This window comes from Salmo salar, chromosome 24 (assembly GCF_965601325.2).
Source record: "Salmo salar chromosome 24, fSalSal1, whole genome shotgun sequence".
In the NCBI taxonomy this organism is placed as follows: Eukaryota; Metazoa; Chordata; class Actinopteri; order Salmoniformes; family Salmonidae; genus Salmo; species Salmo salar.
Window position 1 is genome coordinate 31,668,929 of NC_138314.1, and position 17,930 is coordinate 31,686,858.

The following is a 17,930-nucleotide window of genomic DNA, read 5'->3' on the forward strand; positions in this document are numbered from 1 at the left end:
TGGTCTGCCACTGCGAGGACGATCAGCTGTCTGTCCTGTCTCCCTGTAGCGCTGTCTTAGGCTTCTCACACTACGGACATTGCAATTTATTGCTCTGGCCACATCTGCAGTCCTCATGCCTCCTTGCAGCATGACTAAGGCATGTTCCCGCAGATGAGCAGGAACCCTGGGCATCTTTCTTTTGGTGTTTTTCAGAGTCAGTAGAAAGGCCTCTTTTAGTGTCCTAAGTTTTCATAACTGTGATATTTATTGCCTACTGTCTGTAAGCTGATAGTGTCTTAACGACCGTTCCACAGGTGCATGTTCATTAATTGTTTATGGTTCATTGAACAAGCATGGGAAACAGTGTTTAAACCTTTTACAATGAGATCTGTGAAGTTATTTGGATTTTTACAAATTATATTTGAAAGACGGGGTCCTGAAAAAGGGGCGTTTCTTTTTTTTGCTGAGTTTATGTTCATTAACGCATGACTGCAAGAGACCAGTTGGAATGTCTAACAGAAATATTGGACAAATCAGCCTTTTATTTTAACTAGTGGTGTTTGAAGTTGCTGTTTAAAGTGCCGGACAAAGGCAAAACACGGGACTGTCCTGCACAATCCGGGAGAAGTGGTCAAATACCATTTTACAATGTTTGGTGTACATACGGTATCTCCTAGTGTTAGACTTTATATATACTCCAGAGTCCATCGCGCTTAATGATTTTCTTAATGTGACGATGTCCCCATGCGCCTGACCCTTGCCCTGCTGTAGCTTGAGAAACTGGTCACCACACTCTTCTAGACCTTATTTAGACACAATCTTTCAAATGTATGTTCATGCTCATTTCACTGTTGTAGAGTCTATGCCTATTGCAGCAAAGGGTTTCATCATATGACATTTGTATTTATTTTTTTACATATAGCTGATTTTAATGTAGTGGTGATGCAATAGTAGAAATATGGTGCCAAATGGCATGGGAATCCAAACTAAACAGCTCCATCTTGTTTCACTTTACTGATAAAATAACGAAAATTACTAAATTAATGAATGAATTAAAAAACCGGGTCACAAAAAAAATACGGTCAGATTCAATTTGGATTAGGAACAACAAACTGAAACAGCATATCCTTTGGCACTGTAAAGTCTTTGGAAACAACGATACCGGATCTGAGGAAATCGTTACAAGCTACATCTTTATTTTTCCGCATTCGTCTGACATAGCTCTAATATAATTGGTTGATGTTGCTTTGACGTAGGCAAATGAGCCACTTTGATTTGTTGAATGAATGACAGACACCGGATATAGACCTATCGCTCCACGCCCCTTTTTTTTTTATTCTGTTTGTTCCGCTACTTTAGCCAAGTCCTAAAGTCAAGGTAAGGCCAACTAACTACACTATTGGTCATGTTTTAAAAAAAATGTATCGTCGTGGACAACGGTTGATTTCCTTGAACTTTTAACTGATCATGTTTCATTTATGAATCTAGTAATATTACATTCGATATAAAGTACAGGCGTAACGTTACAATGTAGCTAACATAGAACCTAGAAACTCATCATGTAGAATGCACGGTAACGAAGCATTGCATATGCAGGGTAATTTTGCTGCGTTCAGAAGTAACTGGGAACTCGGAAAAATACGAGGTCAAATCATGACGTCAGTGATCTTCAGGTCGGAGCTCAAAAAAGAGGCCCGAGATCCGAGTTGCATGACCGTTCAAATCGATTTTTCCCAGTCGGAGCTCGTTTTCTTTCGAGTTCCCAGTTTATTTGAATGCGGCATTACTTGCATGAAGTCTAGTTATGACAGTTTACTCGATGTCCTGTCACAGTGGACTCATGCTGCCTTCATAACCAAGTGGAAAGGTGGTAATTACCAGTTGGATGCATTCACATGTTTTGAACTCGTTGACAAACGCTGATTGGCTAATGGACAACAAGCTGTGTCAACCATCAACTAAAGTACAGCTATCATGCTTGTAAACAAATGTTAACCATATGAATAGATTGCTTTTTATAAATTATGTTTTGTTGCATTTAACTGCAGAAAATGCTGTTATCAAGGTAATTTCCCTAGTGGGTGACATCAGGTCAGCATGTAGGAGAAGTCTCTGAGTTTAGGGAGGGATGATGCCCCGCGCAAAACAACTGGGAAATCTCTGACTTTTGACTTCAATGCGTTCAAGACCCTGCAAGGTAAAGTCCCACCTTATCTCAGCTCGCTGGTCACCATAGCAGCACCCACCTGTAGCACGCACTCCAGCAGGTATATCTCTCTGGTCACCCCCAAAGCCAACTCCTCCTTCGGCCGCCTCTCCTTCCAGTTCTCTGCTGCCAATGACTGGAACGAACTACAAAAATCTCTGAAACTGGAAACACTTATCTCCCTCACTAGCTTTAAGCACCAGCTGTCAGAGCAGCTCACAGATTACTGCACCTGTACAGTGAGGGAAAACAATATTTGATCCCCTGCTGATTTTGTACGTTTGCCCACTGACAAAGAAATGATCAGTCTATAATTTTAATGGTAGGTTTATTTGAACAGTGAGAGACAGAATAACAACAAAAAAGTCCAGAAAAACACATGTCAAAAATGTTATAAATTGATTTGCATTTTAATGAGGGAAGTAAGTATTTGACCCCCTCTCAATCAGGAAGATTTCTTGCTCCCAGGTGTCTTTTATACAGGTAACGAGCTGAGATTAGGAGCACACTCCTAATCTCAGTTTGTTACCGGTATAAAAGACACCTGTCCACAGAAGCAATCAATCAGATTCCAAACTCTCCACCATGGCCAAGACCAAAGAGCGCTCCAAGGATGTCAGGGACACGATTGTAGACCTACCCAAGGCTGGAATTGGCTACAAGACCATCGCCAAGCAGCTTGGTGAGAAGGTGACAACAGTTGGTGTGATTATTTGCAAATGGAAACACAAAAGAACTGTCAATCTCCCACGGCCTGGGGCTCCATGCAAGATCTCACCTCGTGGAGTTGCAATGATCATGAGAACGATGAGGAATCAGCCCAGAACTACACGGGAGGATCTTGTCAATGATTTCAAGGCAGCTGGGACCATAGTCACCAAGAAAACAATTGGTAACACACTACGCCGTGAAGGACTGAAATCCTGCAACGCCCGCAAGGTCCCCCTGCTCAAGAAAGCACATATACATGCCCGTCTGAAGTTTGCCAATGAACATCTGAATGATTCAGAGGACAACTGGGTGAAAGTGTTGTGGGCAGATGAGACCAAAATGGAGCTCTTTGGCATCAACTCAATTTGCCGTGTTTGGAGGAGGAGGAATGCTGCCTATGACCCCAAGAACACCATCCCCACCATCAAACATGGAGGTGGAAACATTATGCTTTGGGGGTGTTTTTCTGCTAAGGGGACAGGACAACTTCACCGCATCAAAGGGACGATGGGCGGGGCCTTGTACCGTCAAATCTTGGGTGAGAACCTCCTTCCCTCAGTCAGGGCATTGAAAATGTGTCTTGGATGGGTATTCCAGCATGACAATGACCCAAAACACACAGCCAAGGCAACAAAGGAGTGGCTCAAGATGTAGCACATTAAGGTCCTGGAGTAGCCTAGCCAGTTTCCAGACCTTAATCCCACAGAAAATCTGTGGAGGGAGCTTAAGGTTCGAGTTGCCAAATGTCAGCCTCGAAACCTTAATGACTTGGAGAAGATCTGCAAAGAGGAGTGGGAGTGGGACAAAATCCCTCCTGAGATGTGTACAAACCTGGTGGCCAACTACAATAAATGTCTGACCTCTGTGATTGCCAACAAGGGTTTTGCCACCAAGTACGAAGTCATGTTTTGCAGAGGGGTCAAATACTTATTTCCCTCATTAAAATGCAAATCATTTTATAAAATTTTTGACATGCGTTTTTCAATTTTTTTTTTTTCTTTTTTGTTTTCGTTGTTATTCTGTCTCTCACTGTTCAAATAAACCTACCATAAAAATTATAGACTGATCATTTCTTTGTCAGTGGGCAAACGTACAAAATCAGCAGGGGATCAAATAATTTTTTCCCTCACTGTACATAGCCCATCTATAATTTAGCCCAAACAACTACCTCTTCCCCTAGTGTATTTATTTATTTTGCTCCTTTGCACCCCATTATTTCTATTTCTACTTTGCACTTTCTTCCACTGCAAATCTACCATTCTAGTGTTTTACTTGCTATATTGTATTTACTTCTCCACCATGGTGTTTTTTTGCCTTTACCTCCCTTATTTCACCTCATTTGCTCACATTGTACACTGCTCAAAAAAATAAAGGGAACACTTAAACAACACATCCTAGATCTGAATGAAAGAAATAATCTTATTAAATACTTTTTTCTTTACATAGTTGAATGTGCTGACAACAATATCACACAAAAATAATCAATGGAAATCCAATTTATCAACCCATAGAGGTCTGGATTTGGAGTCACACTCAAAATTAAAGTGGAAAACCACACTACAGGCTGATCCAACTTTGATATAATGTCCTTAAAACAAGTCAAAATGAGGCTCAGTAGTGTGTGTGGCCTCCACGTGCCTGTATGACCTCCCTACAACGCCTGGGCATGCTCCTGATAAGGTGGCGGATGGTCTCCTGAGGGATCTCCTCCCAGACCTGGACTAAAGCATCCGCCAACTCCTGGACAGTCTGTGCTGCAACGTGGCGTTGGTGGATGGAGCGAGACATGATGTCCCAGAAGTGCTCAATTGGATTCAGGTCTGGAGAACAGGCGGGCCAGTCCATAGTATCAATGCCTTCCTCTTGCAGGAACTGCTGACACACTCCAGCCACATGAGGTCTAGCATTGTCTTGCATTAGGAGGAACCCAGGGCCAACCGCACCAGCATATGGTCTCACAAGGGGTCTGAGGATCTCATCTCGGTACCTAATGGCAGTCAGGCTACCTCTGGCGAGCACATGGAGGGCTGTGCGGCCCCCCCAAAGAAATGCCACCCCACACCATGACTGACCCACCGCCAAACCGGTCATGCTGGAGGATGTTGCAGGCAGCAGAACGTTCTCCACGGCGTCTCCAGACTCTGTCACGTCTGTCACGTGCTCAGTGTGAACCTGCTTTCATCTGTGAAGAGCACAGGGCGCCAGTGGCGAATTTGCCAATCTTGGTGTTCTCTGGCAAATGCCAAACGTCCTGCACGGTGTTGGGCTGTAAGCACAACCCCCACCTGTGGACGTCGGGCCCTCATACCACCCTCATGGAGTCTGTTTCTGACCGTTTGAGCAGACATTGAGCAGACCGTTTGAGCAGGTCATTTTGCAGGGCTCTGGCAGTGCTCCTCCTGCTACTCCTTGCACAAAGGCGGAGGTAGCGGTCCTGCTGCTGGGTTGTTGCCCTCCTACGGCCTCCTCCACGTCTCCTGATGTACTGGCCTGTCTCCTGGTAGCGCCTCCATGCTCTGGACACTACACTGACAGACACAGCAAACCTTCTTGCCACAGCTCGCATTGATGTGCCATCCTGGATGAGCTGCACTACCTGAGCCACTTGTGTGGGTTGTAGACTCCGTCTCATGCTACCACTAGAGTGAAAGCACCGCCAGCATTCAAAAGTGACCAAAACATCAGCCAGGAAGCATAGGAACTGAAAAGTGGTCTGTGGTCTCCATCTGCAGAACCACTCCTTTATTGGGGGTGTATTGCTAATTGCCTATAATTTCCACCTGTTGTCTATTCCATTTGCACAACAGCATGTGAAATGTATTGTCAATCAGTGTTGCTTCCTAAGTGAACAGTTTGATTTCACAGAAGTGTGATTGACTTGGAGTTACATTGTGTTGTTTAAGTGTTCCCTTTATTTTTTTGAGCAGTGTATATAGACTTCTTTTCCAACTGTATTATTGACTGTATGTTTGTTTTACTCCATGTGTAACTCTGATCTTGGCCAGGTCGCAATTGTAAATGAGAACTTGTTCTCAACTTGCCTACCTGGTTAAATAAAGGTGAAAAAAATAAAAAAGACAACTGGGAACTCATGGAAAGAAATCTAAAGCTCGGACTTTCCGACCTGAAGAATCCAGTTGTCTTGAACGCACCATGAGTTTCCCACTAGTAATTACAAGTTGGAGGGGCGTTCAAGTGGTCTTTCCAAGCCGTGTATAGTAAATACCACCTTTCCACATGGTTATGAACGCAGCATTAGTTGTATAGGACTATACTGGGCCATATATAGCATTTGAGTCATTCAGGGTTGTGCTTTTTCCATTAAAGATGAACATTTGTTTTTCCCATAAAAAGAGGGAAGCGCTAGCGTGACTCAACATCAATCAATCCAATGTATTTTATAAAGCCCTTTTCTTTTTACAAACATAGCAGAGTGAAGGTGGTTTTGAACAGTAGACTACCATGTATGCAATGCTGGTGGTATGTCCCAGTCTCTGTTCAGTTTGATTTGAGAACAGTTTAATTTGTCGTGGTACAGTGTACCTATTTTTAAAAAGTGTATGTAGAGAGAGGGTGTGAGAAGTGTAACATTGAACAGCAAAGATGATGTGACTGTTCTTTGTATTGGCAGTGCTGATGGAGGCCCCACTGCCCCCCCGTGAGTCTGGCCGGTTCGTGGTGGAACACAGTCAGGATGTGTTTGTGGAGGAGGAGGGCGTGCGGAGGGTAGCGGAGATGCTCTACGCCCTGCGGAAGAGCGAGGAGCTCACAGCCAGTGGCTGGAAGAAGGCCAACCCCTTGGCCCCCTCCCCAACCTCGGATCATGCCCTGAACTGGGTGTTTGTAGTCGACACAATGAACTTCTCCTTCTGGCCCGAACGGGAGGACCAGCAGTGTGAGGTGACGTACCGTGGGACCACCTACTACGGTTACATGACGCTCTGTGCTGCCATCACTAGAGCAATGGAAGAGGGTAGGAAGGGGCGATATCCAGATTTTCATACCGTTTCTGTACCATATGGTATTACCGGAAATGCACACAAGGGGCGCTATAAAATGGTTTTTTTTACGCACAAACAATTTAGGCAACAAGGATCTTGATCCAGGAGGAGATTCAATGTATCTCCTGTAACCAAGAAGCTTGATCTTGACATCTAGCCACTTAGCTTGCAAGTTAGCAAACCAAATGCATAGCTGGAGCCCTGAGCTGGATATCATTTATTTAACACATCTTAGATTTCTTTTAGTTATACTTAACCTATAGCTATAAGCAGTGGCGTAGCACACAACCCCTCAGCCCCCGCGAGGCGGGGATGCCCCCAACCCCGCCAAAAAACAATAAATGAAACGGTATTGAAAATATCGGTATTTCAAAATACCCCGGTAAACGGTAGATCGCCCAAGCCTAGAAGAGGGTGAGCGCTACAGCCCTCTATCTGTTCTGTCTAGGGCTGCCTGTCCTCTCATACACACACTGCTCTGTGCTGTTTGCTTGTACACTGTTTTCGTTTGCAGAATGCATGCATGATAAAACCTTTGAAGTAAATTACACTCTTGCCTGTTCTAAAAATGACCGTTCAGTCTTAACACATTTTCAGTAACATTTCCAATGACCTATTGTCCATCTGAACGCAGCTAATCAAGATACCATGCCCTCTATAGGTATTCCCATCACAGAACCGTCCTATTTCTCCCAGATGAGTGTTGAGGAGCTCGGCCATGTCTTGCGCTCTGATAACAACACGCCCATGCCCATGCTTGAGGAGCGTCACCGGGTCCTCACAGAGGGGGGACGTGTGCTCCTGCAGCACGGAGGGAGCTTCCGGAGCTTCATAAGCCCTGCCGGTAGCGATGTGCAGAAGATGGTGGAGCTCATTGTAGACAACCTGCCCTCATACAGGGACGAGGCCACATACAAGGTCATACACAAAACACAACCTCTTCAACATAATGTAGGGTGAATTCGGAATAAGTGGGACACTTTTTGCATTTCTGTCTTCTGTAACCTATCCAACATATTTTCCCATGATACATTTTTGAAATACTCAAGATGTTTCCTAATCTCACACTTATTTTAATTTACATTTGTCATTTAGCAGACATTCTTATCCAGAGCAACTTGCAGTTAGTGCATTCCGAGCAACTTAAGATAGCTAGGTGGGACAACCACACTTCACAGGCATAGAAAGTAAAACATTTCCTCAACGTAGCTGTCAATAGAGTCAGTGTTGGGGGGGATCGGTCAAGTGTAAGTTCTGTTTCTTTAAAAAAACAGCACTCGGTGAGGAGGATTATTTAAGATACTGTTTGAAGAGGTAGAGTTTCAGATTTTTTTGGAAGATGGGCAGGGACTCTGCTGTCCTAGCTTCAGGGGGAAGCTGGTTCCACCATTGGGGTGCCAGGACAGAGAAGAGCTTGGACTGGGCTGTGGGAGCTGCCCTCCCGTAGGGGTAGCAGAGCCAAGATACCTGAGGTGGCGGGTTGGGGTGTAGGGTTTGAGCATAGCCTGAAGGTAGGGATTTTTATATCATATTCACAGGAGGCATGACACACACATTTGTGTACACTGAGTCAAAACCATATTTTTTGTTTGCATTTGGTGGACTGGGATAGTAGGTTAAACAGGGACACCATTATTATAGTCCTAATTGTACCCCAATGACAATTACATTTTGTGTGATAAGGAAACATCTGAAGAGTTTAGAAATATATCATGTGTTGGGCTAATATGTTAGATGTCTGAAGAGGTTATAAAAAGTCTCCCACTTTTTCTGAATTCACCCAAATAACAGTGCTAATAAGAGTACTACAACAAATAATTAACAGTATATAGTACTACAATAACCAGAGCCCTGCCTAACCTAAGTACAGGGCTTCCCTACTGGATCTCTTTCCTCCATTGGAGAAGGCTATAAGACTCCATGATGTCCTACTTTAGCAAGCTGTGGTTGGTAAAGCGGCACAACTATTTAAAAAAAATCACTGAATTACAAAATTGAAACATAATATTGGTAACTTTTTAATGTATTTTGATGCACCAGTACAAAGTATACACATTTACATCATAATTTGGCTCAGTGCATTATTTGACAGTTTTATAACCTTAACTTTTTTCTGTTTTGATGTTATGTCACTGATCTTAACTTGTGCTTTGTGGGGTGAGCTTCCTGTTTGCAGCTTGCACTGCTTCCCTCTGATGTCACACGAATAAAGTGATGTGATTTTGATCTTGTGGTTTCTCTGCAAGGGCTTAATACCCAAGAAATAAACGCGTCAGGATTAAGCTGTCCCAGTTAATAGGATGACCCACTCATTCCAAATTCACCTTGTGTAGAGAGTAAGAGCACAAATGTGCCTCAGGTGCTGTAAGAGTAATGTGGAAATGGTGCCATGTGGAAGCAAGGGTTAAAAATGTATTTCAGTTACACACAATACAGTATGTTATCTATGCTATACATTCATTACCATACTTTTGATTATACAGTCGTGGCCAAAAGTTTTGAGAATGACACAAATATTAATTTTCACAAAGTCTGCTGCCTCAGTTTGCATGATGGCAATTTGCATATACTCCAGAATGTTATGAAGAGTGATCAGATGAATTGCAATTAATTGAAAAGTCCCTCTTTGCCATGGAATGAACTGAATCCCCCAAAAACATTTCCACTGCATTTCAGCCCTGCCACAAAAGGACCAGCTGACATCGTGTCAGTGATTCTCTCGTTAACACAGGTGTGAGTGTTGACAAGGACAAGGCTGGAGATCACTCTGTCATGCTGATTGAGTTCAAATAACAGACTAGAAGCTTCAAAAGGAGGGTAGTGCTTGGAATCATTGTTCTTCCTCTGTCAAACATGGTTACCTGCAAGGAAACGCGTGCCGTCATCATTGCTTTGCACAAAAAGGGCTTCGCAGGCAAGGATATTGCTGCCAGTAAGATTGTACCTAAATCAACCATTTATTGGATCAACAAGAACTTCAAGGAGAGTGGTTCAATTGTTGTGAAGAAGGCTTCAGGGCGCCCAAGAAAGTCCAGCAAGCGCCAGGACCGTCTCCTAAAGTTGATTCAGCTGCAGGATCGGGGCACCACCAGTACAGAGCTTGCTCAGGAATGGCAGCAGGGAGGTGTGAGTGCATCTGCACGCACAGTGAGGCGAAGACTTTTGGAGGATGGCCTGGTGTCAAGAAGAGCAGCAAAGAAGCCACTTCTCTCCAGGAAAAACATTAGGGACAGACTGATATTCTGCAAAAGGTACAGGGATTGGACTGCTGAGGACTGGGGTAAAGTCATTTTCTCTGATGAATCCCCTTTCCGGAGAAGACAAGGTGAGCGCTACCATCAGTCCTGTGTCATGCCAACAGTAAAGCATCCTGAGACCATTCATGTGTGGGGTTGCTTCTCAGCCAAGGGAGTGGGCTCCCTCAAAATTTTGCCTAAGAACACAGCCATGAATAAAGAATGGTACCAACACATCCTCCAAGAGCAACTTCTCCCAACCATCCAGGAACAGTTTGGTGATGAACAATGCCTTTTCCAGCATGATGGAGCACCTTGCCATAAGGCAAAAGTGATAACTAAGTGGCTCAGGGAACAAAACATTGATATTTTTGGTCCAATGCCAGGAAACTCCCCAGACCTGAGAGGTGGGTGGACAAACAAAAACCCACAAATTCTGACAAACTCCAAGCATTGATTATGCAAGAATGGGCTGCCATCAGTCAGGATGTGGCCCAGAAGTTAATTGACAGCATGCCGGGGCGGATTGCAGAGGTCTTGAAAAAGAAAGGTCAACACTGCAAATATTGACTCTTTTGCATCAACTTCATGTAATTGTCAATAAAAGCCTTTGACACGTATGAAATGCTTGTAATTATACTTCAGTATTCCATAGTAACATCTGACAAAAATATCTAAAGGCACTGAAGCAGCAAATTTTAAAAATTAATATTTGTGTCATTCTCAAAACTTTTGGCCACGACTGTACAGTGGCATAAAGACATTCTACGTTTGACTAAACTAAAGGCAAAGTGTTATCTCAGAGCTCCCCCTCCTGGCCAAAAATAAATGTGTAGACCCTACTTCAGCTCTCTTGAGGTAATTGTATATAATGTGTATATATATATAGTCTATGGGTAATTGAGCTCCAACTATGAGTCCTCGTTGTAGTGGAACTAAGAAATAGCAAGTGATTCCACATCGTCTACATACGTGTATAAAACCCACTCGAGCTTCTACTTCTAAAAATTCACCTTTCCAGAAACAAGTCTCTCACTGTTGCCACTTGCTATAGACCACCCTCTGCCCCCAGCTGTGCCCTCGACACCATATGTGAATTGATTGCCCCCCCATCTATCTTCTGAGCTCGTGCTACTAGGTGACCTAAACTGGGACATGGTTAACACCCCGGCCATCCTACAATCTAAGCTTGATGCCCTCAGTCTCACACAAATTATCAATGAACCTACCAGGTACAACCCCAAATCCGTAAACACGGGCACCCTCATAGATATCGTCCTAACTAACTCGCCCTCCAAATACACCTCTGCTGTTTTCAATCAAGATCTCAGCGATCATTGCCTGCATCCGTAATGGGTCTGCGATCAAACGACCACCCCTCATCACTGTCAAACGCTCTCTAAAACACTTCTGCGAGCAGGCCTTTCTAATCGTCCTGGCCGAGGTATCCTGGAATGACATAGACCTCATCTCGTCAGTAGAGGATGCCTGGTTATTCTTTAAAAGTGCCTTCCTCACCATCTTAAATAAGCATGCCCCATTCAATTTTTTTAAACTAGGAATAGATATAGTCCTTGGTTCACTCCAGACCTGTCTGCCCTTGACCAGCACAAAAACATCCTATGGCGTTCTGCATTAGCATCAAATAGCCCCCGTGATATGCAACTTTTCAGCGAAGTTAGGAACAAATATACACAGGCAGTTAGGAAAGCTAAGGCTAGCTTTTTCAAACAGAAATTTGCATCCTGTAGTACAAACTCAAAAAAGTTCTGGGACACTGTAAAGTCCATGGAGAATAAGAGCACCTCTTCCCAGCTGCCCACTGTTCTGAGGCTAGGAAACACTGTTACCACCGATAAATCCACTATAATTGAGAATTTCAATAAGCATTTCTCTACGGCTGGCCATGCTTTCCACCTGGCCGCCCCTACCCCGGTCAACTGCCCGGCACCCTCCACAGCAACCCGCCCAAGCTCCCACCATTTCTCCTTCACCCAAATCCAGATAGCTGATGTTCTGAAAGAGCTGCAAAATCTGGACCCCTACAAATCAGCCGGGCTAGACAATCTGGACCCTCTCTTTCTAAAATTAACTGCCGAAATTGTTGCAACCCCTATTACTAGCCTGTTCAACCTCCCTTTCGTATCGTCTGAGATTCCCAAAGATTGGAAAGCTGCCGCGGTCATCCCCCTCTTCAAAGGGGGTGATACTCTAGACCCAAACTGCTACAGACCTATATCTATCCTACACTGTCTTTCTAAGGTCTTCGAAAGCCAAGTTAACAAACAGATTACCGACCATTTCGAATCCCACCGTACCTTCTCCGCTATGAAATCTGGATGCATAACTGGTCATGGGTGCACCTCAGCCACGCTCAAGGTCCTAAACGATATCATAACCGCCATCGATAAGAGACATTACTGTGCAGCCTTATTCATCGACCTGGCCAAGGCTTTCGACTCTGTCAATCACCACATTCTTATTGGCAGACTCGACAGCCTTGGTTTCTCAAATGATTGCCTCACCTGGTTTACCAACTACTTCTCTGATAGAGTTCAGTGTGTCAAATCGGAGGGCCTGTTGTCCGGACCGCTGGCAGTCTCTATGGGTGTGCCACAGGGTTCAATTCTCGGGCCGACTCTCTTCTCTGTATACATCAATGATTTTGCTCTTGCTGCTGGTGATTCTCTGATCCACCTCTACGCAGACGACACCATTCTGTATACTTCTGGCCCCTCTTTGGACACTGTGTTAACTACCCTCCAGACGAGCTTCAATGCCAGACAACTCTCCTTCCGTGGCCTCCAACTGCTCTTAAACGCAAGTAAAACTAAATGCATGCTATTCAATCGATCACTGCCCGCACCTGCTCGCCCGTCCAGCATCACTACTCTGGACGGTTCTGACTTAGAATACGTGGACAACTACAAATACCTAGGTGTCTGGTTAGACTGTAAACTCTCCTTCCAGACTCACATTAAGCATCTCCAATCCAAAATTAAATCTAGAATCGGCTTCCTATATCGCAACAAAGCATCCTTCACTCATGCTGCCAAACATACCCTCGTAAAACTGACCATCCTACTGATCCTCGACTTCGGCGATGTCGTCTATAAAATAGCCTCCAACACTCTACTCAACAAATTGGATGCAGTCTATCACAGTGCCATCCGTTTTGTCACAAAAGCCCCATATACTACCCACCACTGCGACCTGTATGCTCTCGTTGGTTGGCCCTCGCTTCATACTCGTCGCCAAACCCACTGGCTACAGGTTATCTACAAGTCTCTGCTAGGTAAAGCCCCGCCTTATCTCAGCTCACTGGTCACCATAGCAGCACCCACTCGTAGCACACGCTCCAGCAGTTATATTTCACTGGTCACCCCCAAAGCCAATTCCTCCTTTGGTCGCCTTTCCTTCCAGTTCTCTGCTGCCAATGACTGGAACGAACTGCAAAAATCTCTGAAGCTGGAGACTCATAGCTCCCTTATTAGCTTTAAGCACCAGCTGTCAGAGCAGCTCACAGATCACTGCACCTGTACATAGCCCATCTGTAAACAGCCCATCTATCCACCTCATCCCCATACTGTATTTATTTATTTATCTTGCTCCTTTGCACCCCAGTATCTCTATTTGCAAATTCATCTTCTGCACATCTACCATCCAGAGTTTAATTGCCATATTGTAATTACTTCGCCACCATGGCCTATGTATTGCCTTAAGTCCCTTATCTTACCTTATTTGCACTCACTTTATATAGACTTTGTTTTCTTTTTTCTACTGTATTATTGACTATGTTTTGTTTATTCATTTACATTTAAGTCATTTAGCAGACGCTCCTATCCAGAGCGACTTACAAATTGGTGCATTCACCTTATGATATCCAGTGGAACAACCACTTTACAATAGTGCATCTAAATCTTTTAAGGGGGGGGGGGGTTAGAAGGATTACTTTATCCTATCCTAGGTATTCCTTAAAGAGGTGGGGTTTCAGGTGTCTCCGGAAGGTGGTGATTGACTCCGCTGTCCTGGCGTCGTGAGGGAGCTTGTTCCACCATTGGGGTGCCAGAGCAGCGAACAGTTTTGACTGGACTGAGCGGGAACTGTGCTTCCTCAGAGGTAGGGGGGCCAGCAGGCCAGAGGTGGATGAACGCAGTGCCCTTGTTTGGGTGTAGGGCCTGATCAGAGCCTGAAGGTATGGAGGTGCCATTCCCTTCACAGCCCCGTAGGCAATCACCATGGTCTTGTAGCGGATGCGAGCTTCAACTGGAAGCCAGTGGAGAGAGCGGAGGAGCGGGGTGACGTGACAGAACTTGGGAAAGTTGAACACCAGACGGGCTGCGGCGTTCTGGATGAGTTGTAGGGGTTTAATGGCACAGGCAGGGAGCCCAGCCAACAGCGAGTTGCAGTAATCCAGACGGGAGATGACAAGTGCCTGGATTAGGACCTGCGCCGCTTCCTGTGTGAGGCAGGGTCGTACTCTGCGAATGTTGTAGAGCATGAACCTACAGGATCGGGTCACCGCCTTGATGTTAGTGGAGAACGACAGGGTGTTGTCCAGGATCACGCCAAGGTTCTTAGCACTCTGGGAGGAGAACACAAGGGAGTTGTCAACCGTGATGGCGAGATCATGGAACGGGCAGTCCTTCCCCGGGAGGAAGAGCAGCTCCGTCTTGCCGAGGTTCAGCTTGAGGTGGTGATCCGTCATCCACACTGATATGTCTGACAGACATGCAGAGATGCGATTCGCCGCCTGGTTATCAGAAGGGGGAAAGGAGAAGATTAATTGTGTGTCGTCTGCATAGCAATGATAGGAGAGACCATGTGAGGATATGACAGAGCCAAGTGACTTGGGGTATAGCGAGAATAGGAGAGGGCCTAGAACAGAGCCCTGGGGGACACCAGTGGTGAGAGCGCATGGTGCGGAGACAGATTCTCGCCACACCACCTGGTAGGAGCGACCTGTCAGGTAGGACGCAATCCAAGCGTGGGCCGCGCCGGAGATGCCCAACTCGGAGAGGGTGGAGAGGAGGATCTGATGGTTCACAGTATCAAAGGCAGCAGATAGGTCTAGAAGGATGAGAGCAGAGGAGAGAGAGTTAGCTTTAGCAGTGCGGAGAGCCTCCGTGACACAGAGAAGAGCAGTCTCAGTTGAATGCCCAGTCTTGAAACCTGACTGATTAGGATCAAGAAGGTCATTCTGAGAGAGATAGCAGGAGAGCTGGCCAAGGACGGCACGTTCAAGAGTTTGAGAGAAAAGAAAGAAGGGATACTGGTCTGTAGTTGTTGACATCATTCGACACATACAACAACACAGAGTTACACATGATATTCCATGTGTAACTCTGTGTTGTTGTATGTGTCGAATGGCTATGCTTTATCTTGGCCAGGTCGCAGTTGCAAATGAGAACTTGTTCTCAACTAGCCTACCTGGTTAAATAAAGGTGAAATAAAAAATAAATGTACATAAACAGTATACAGTGCATTCGGAAAGTATTCAGACCGCTTGACTTTTTCCACATTTTGTTACGTCACAGCTTCATTCTAAAATGTATTAAATCATTTTTTCCCATTAATCTACACACAATAATCTACACCATGATGACAAAGCAAAAACAGGTTTTAGAAATGTTTGAATGTGTGTATATATAAAAAAAAAATAAAGGAAATATCACATTTATATAAGTATTCAGACCCTTTATTCAGTACTTTGTTGAAGCACCTTTGGCAGTGACTACAGCCTCGAGTCTTCTTGGGTATGAAGCTTAGCACACCTGTATTTGGAGAGTTTCTCCCATTCTTCTCTGTAGATCCTCTCAAGCTCTGTTAGGTTGGATGGGGAGCGTCACTGCACAGATATTTTCAGGTCTCTCCAGAGATGTTTGATTGGGTTCAAGTCCAGGCTTTGGCAGGGCCACTCAAGGATATTCAAAGACTTGTCCCGAAGCCACTCCTGCATTGTCTTGGCTGTGTGCTTAGGGTCGTTGTCCTGCTGGAAGGTGAACCTTCGTCCCAGTCTTAGGTCCGGAGCGCTCTGGAGCAGGTTTTCATCAAGGATCTCTCTGTACATTTCTCCGTTCATCTTTCCCTCGATCCTGACTAGTCTCACAGTCCCTGCAGCTGAAAAACATTCCCACAGCATGATACTGCCACCACCATGCTTCACCGTAGGGATAGTGCCAGGTTTCCTCCAGATGTGACACTTGGCATTCAGGTTGAATAGTTAAATCTTGGTTTCACCAGACCAGATAATCTTCTAATGGTATGAGTCCTTTAGGTGCCATTTGGCAAACTCCAAGTGGGTTTTTACTGAGGAGAGGCTTCCGTCTGGCCACTCTACCATAAAGGCCTGATTGTTGGAGTGCTACAGAGATGGTTGTCCTTCTGGAAGGTTCTCCCATCTCCACAGAGAAACTCTGGAGCCCTGTCAGAGTGACCAATGGCTTCTTGGTCACCTCACTGACCAAGGCCCTTCTCCCCCAGTTGGTCAGTTTGGCCAGCACTAGGAAGAGTCTTGGTGGTTCCAAACTTCTTCCATTTAAGAATGATGGCGGCCAATGTGTTCTTGGGGACCTTCAATGCTGCAAAAATGTTCTGGTACCCTTCCCCAGATCCGTGCTTTGAAACAACACTGTCTCGTAGCTCTACAGACAATTCCTTTGACCTCGTGGCTTAGTTTTTGCTCTGACAACTGTGGGACCTTATATAGACAGGTGTGTGCCTTTCCAAATCATGTCCAATCAAATGAATTTACTACAGGTGGACTCCAAGTTGTAGAAAAATCGCAGGGATGATCAATGGAAACAGGATGCACCTGAGATCAATTTCGAGTCTCATAACAAAGGGCCTGACTACTTATGTAAATAAGGTTTTTCAGCTTTTTACTTGTAATAAATGTTCAAAAATGTCTAAACCTGTTTTTGCTTTGTCATTATGGGGTATTTTGTGTAGATTAATGAGGAAAACAATTATTTAATACATTTTAGAGTAAGGCTGTAACGTAGCAAAATGTGGAAAAGTCAAGGACTAAAAACTTTCCGAATGCACTATATGCATGCCTATGGTTGATATGTTCATGGTGAAAGCAGTCTCTGTCTACCTCAGGGAAAGAGGATTTCACTCTACAAGCGAGCTCAGATTCTGGTGGCTGATTTGTGGGGCATCATGGAGGCCAGGGTAGAGGGGGACATGCCAAACCTGGACTTCCTCACCATGTTTGCTGACTACAGAGTACCACAGGCCCTGGTCCACCTGGGGGCACTACGCTACTCAGACACCCTAATGGAGACATTGAGGAACGGTTAGTCTTTTCTCCCCTCTATGCTGTGCGTGTGTGTGTTGGAACCTCCTTTCGACCCTCTTCTCTCTCTCAGGTGAGTTGCTCAGCTCAGGCGACAGGAGAGAGGTGGAGATTCGTGGCTGCTCTATCTGGTGTGTGGAGAAGATCAAGGCACACCTGTGGAGTCTGGTTGAAGAGCGAGATGGCCAAAGCTGCAATATCAACTCTGCCATCATTGACTTTTATCTCTGGCCTTATGCCAAACAGCACCATAAAGAGATGGCCCACATTCCCATACACCACACACGCTGCATATATTACTGACAGGCCTACACAGAGAAACTATTTTTGTGATTAAAAAATGTAAATGTTGTCTGGTCCTTATTGTTTCACTTTATGCAAAGAGCTTTGGATCTCTGGCTGAGGATGACCATACTAAAAATAAAATATAGTCTTGAAAATGTTGGCTATCACATCACTTTCTTTCCACATGTTTTCACAGATGGACAGGGGGA

At 44.9% G+C, this 17,930-nt stretch overlaps 1 protein-coding gene across 2 annotated transcripts; it reads left to right on the plus strand.

The window, feature by feature from the left end:
• Positions 1 to 1,237: 1,237 nt before the first annotated feature.
• On the plus strand, positions 1,238 to 17,876 carry qng1 (Q-nucleotide N-glycosylase 1). Of its 2 annotated transcripts, XM_014172154.3 has the most exons (5): positions 1,238 to 1,359; positions 6,531 to 6,872; positions 7,562 to 7,818; positions 17,241 to 17,436; positions 17,510 to 17,876. In XM_014172154.3, the coding sequence occupies exons 2-5, from the start codon at positions 6,536 to 6,538 to the stop codon at positions 17,737 to 17,739; spliced, it is 1,020 nt and encodes a 339-aa protein (XP_014027629.1). In that variant the 5' UTR covers positions 1,238 to 1,359; positions 6,531 to 6,535; the 3' UTR covers positions 17,740 to 17,876. The 2 variants fall into 2 exon arrangements, with proteins under 2 accessions (XP_014027629.1, XP_045562803.1); XM_045706847.1 differs by lacking the exon at positions 1,238 to 1,359 and having other exon boundaries at positions 6,531 to 6,799.
• The last annotated feature ends 54 nt before the right edge of the window (positions 17,877 to 17,930 follow it).

What these genes read in the sequence shown, in the direction of transcription:
- qng1 (XM_014172154.3), top strand. Translation starts at nt 6,536, where the DNA reads ATGGAGGCCCCACTGCCCCCCCGTGAGTCTGGCCGGTTCGTGGTGGAA. An exon ending in CACTAGAGCAATGGAAGAGG is followed by an intron (nt 6,873 to 7,561) that starts GTAGGAAGGGGC and finishes TGCCCTCTATAG; the next exon opens with GTATTCCCATCACAGAACCG. An exon ending in AATGGAGACATTGAGGAACG is followed by an intron (nt 17,437 to 17,509) that starts GTTAGTCTTTTC and finishes TCTCTCTCTCAG; the next exon opens with GTGAGTTGCTCAGCTCAGGC.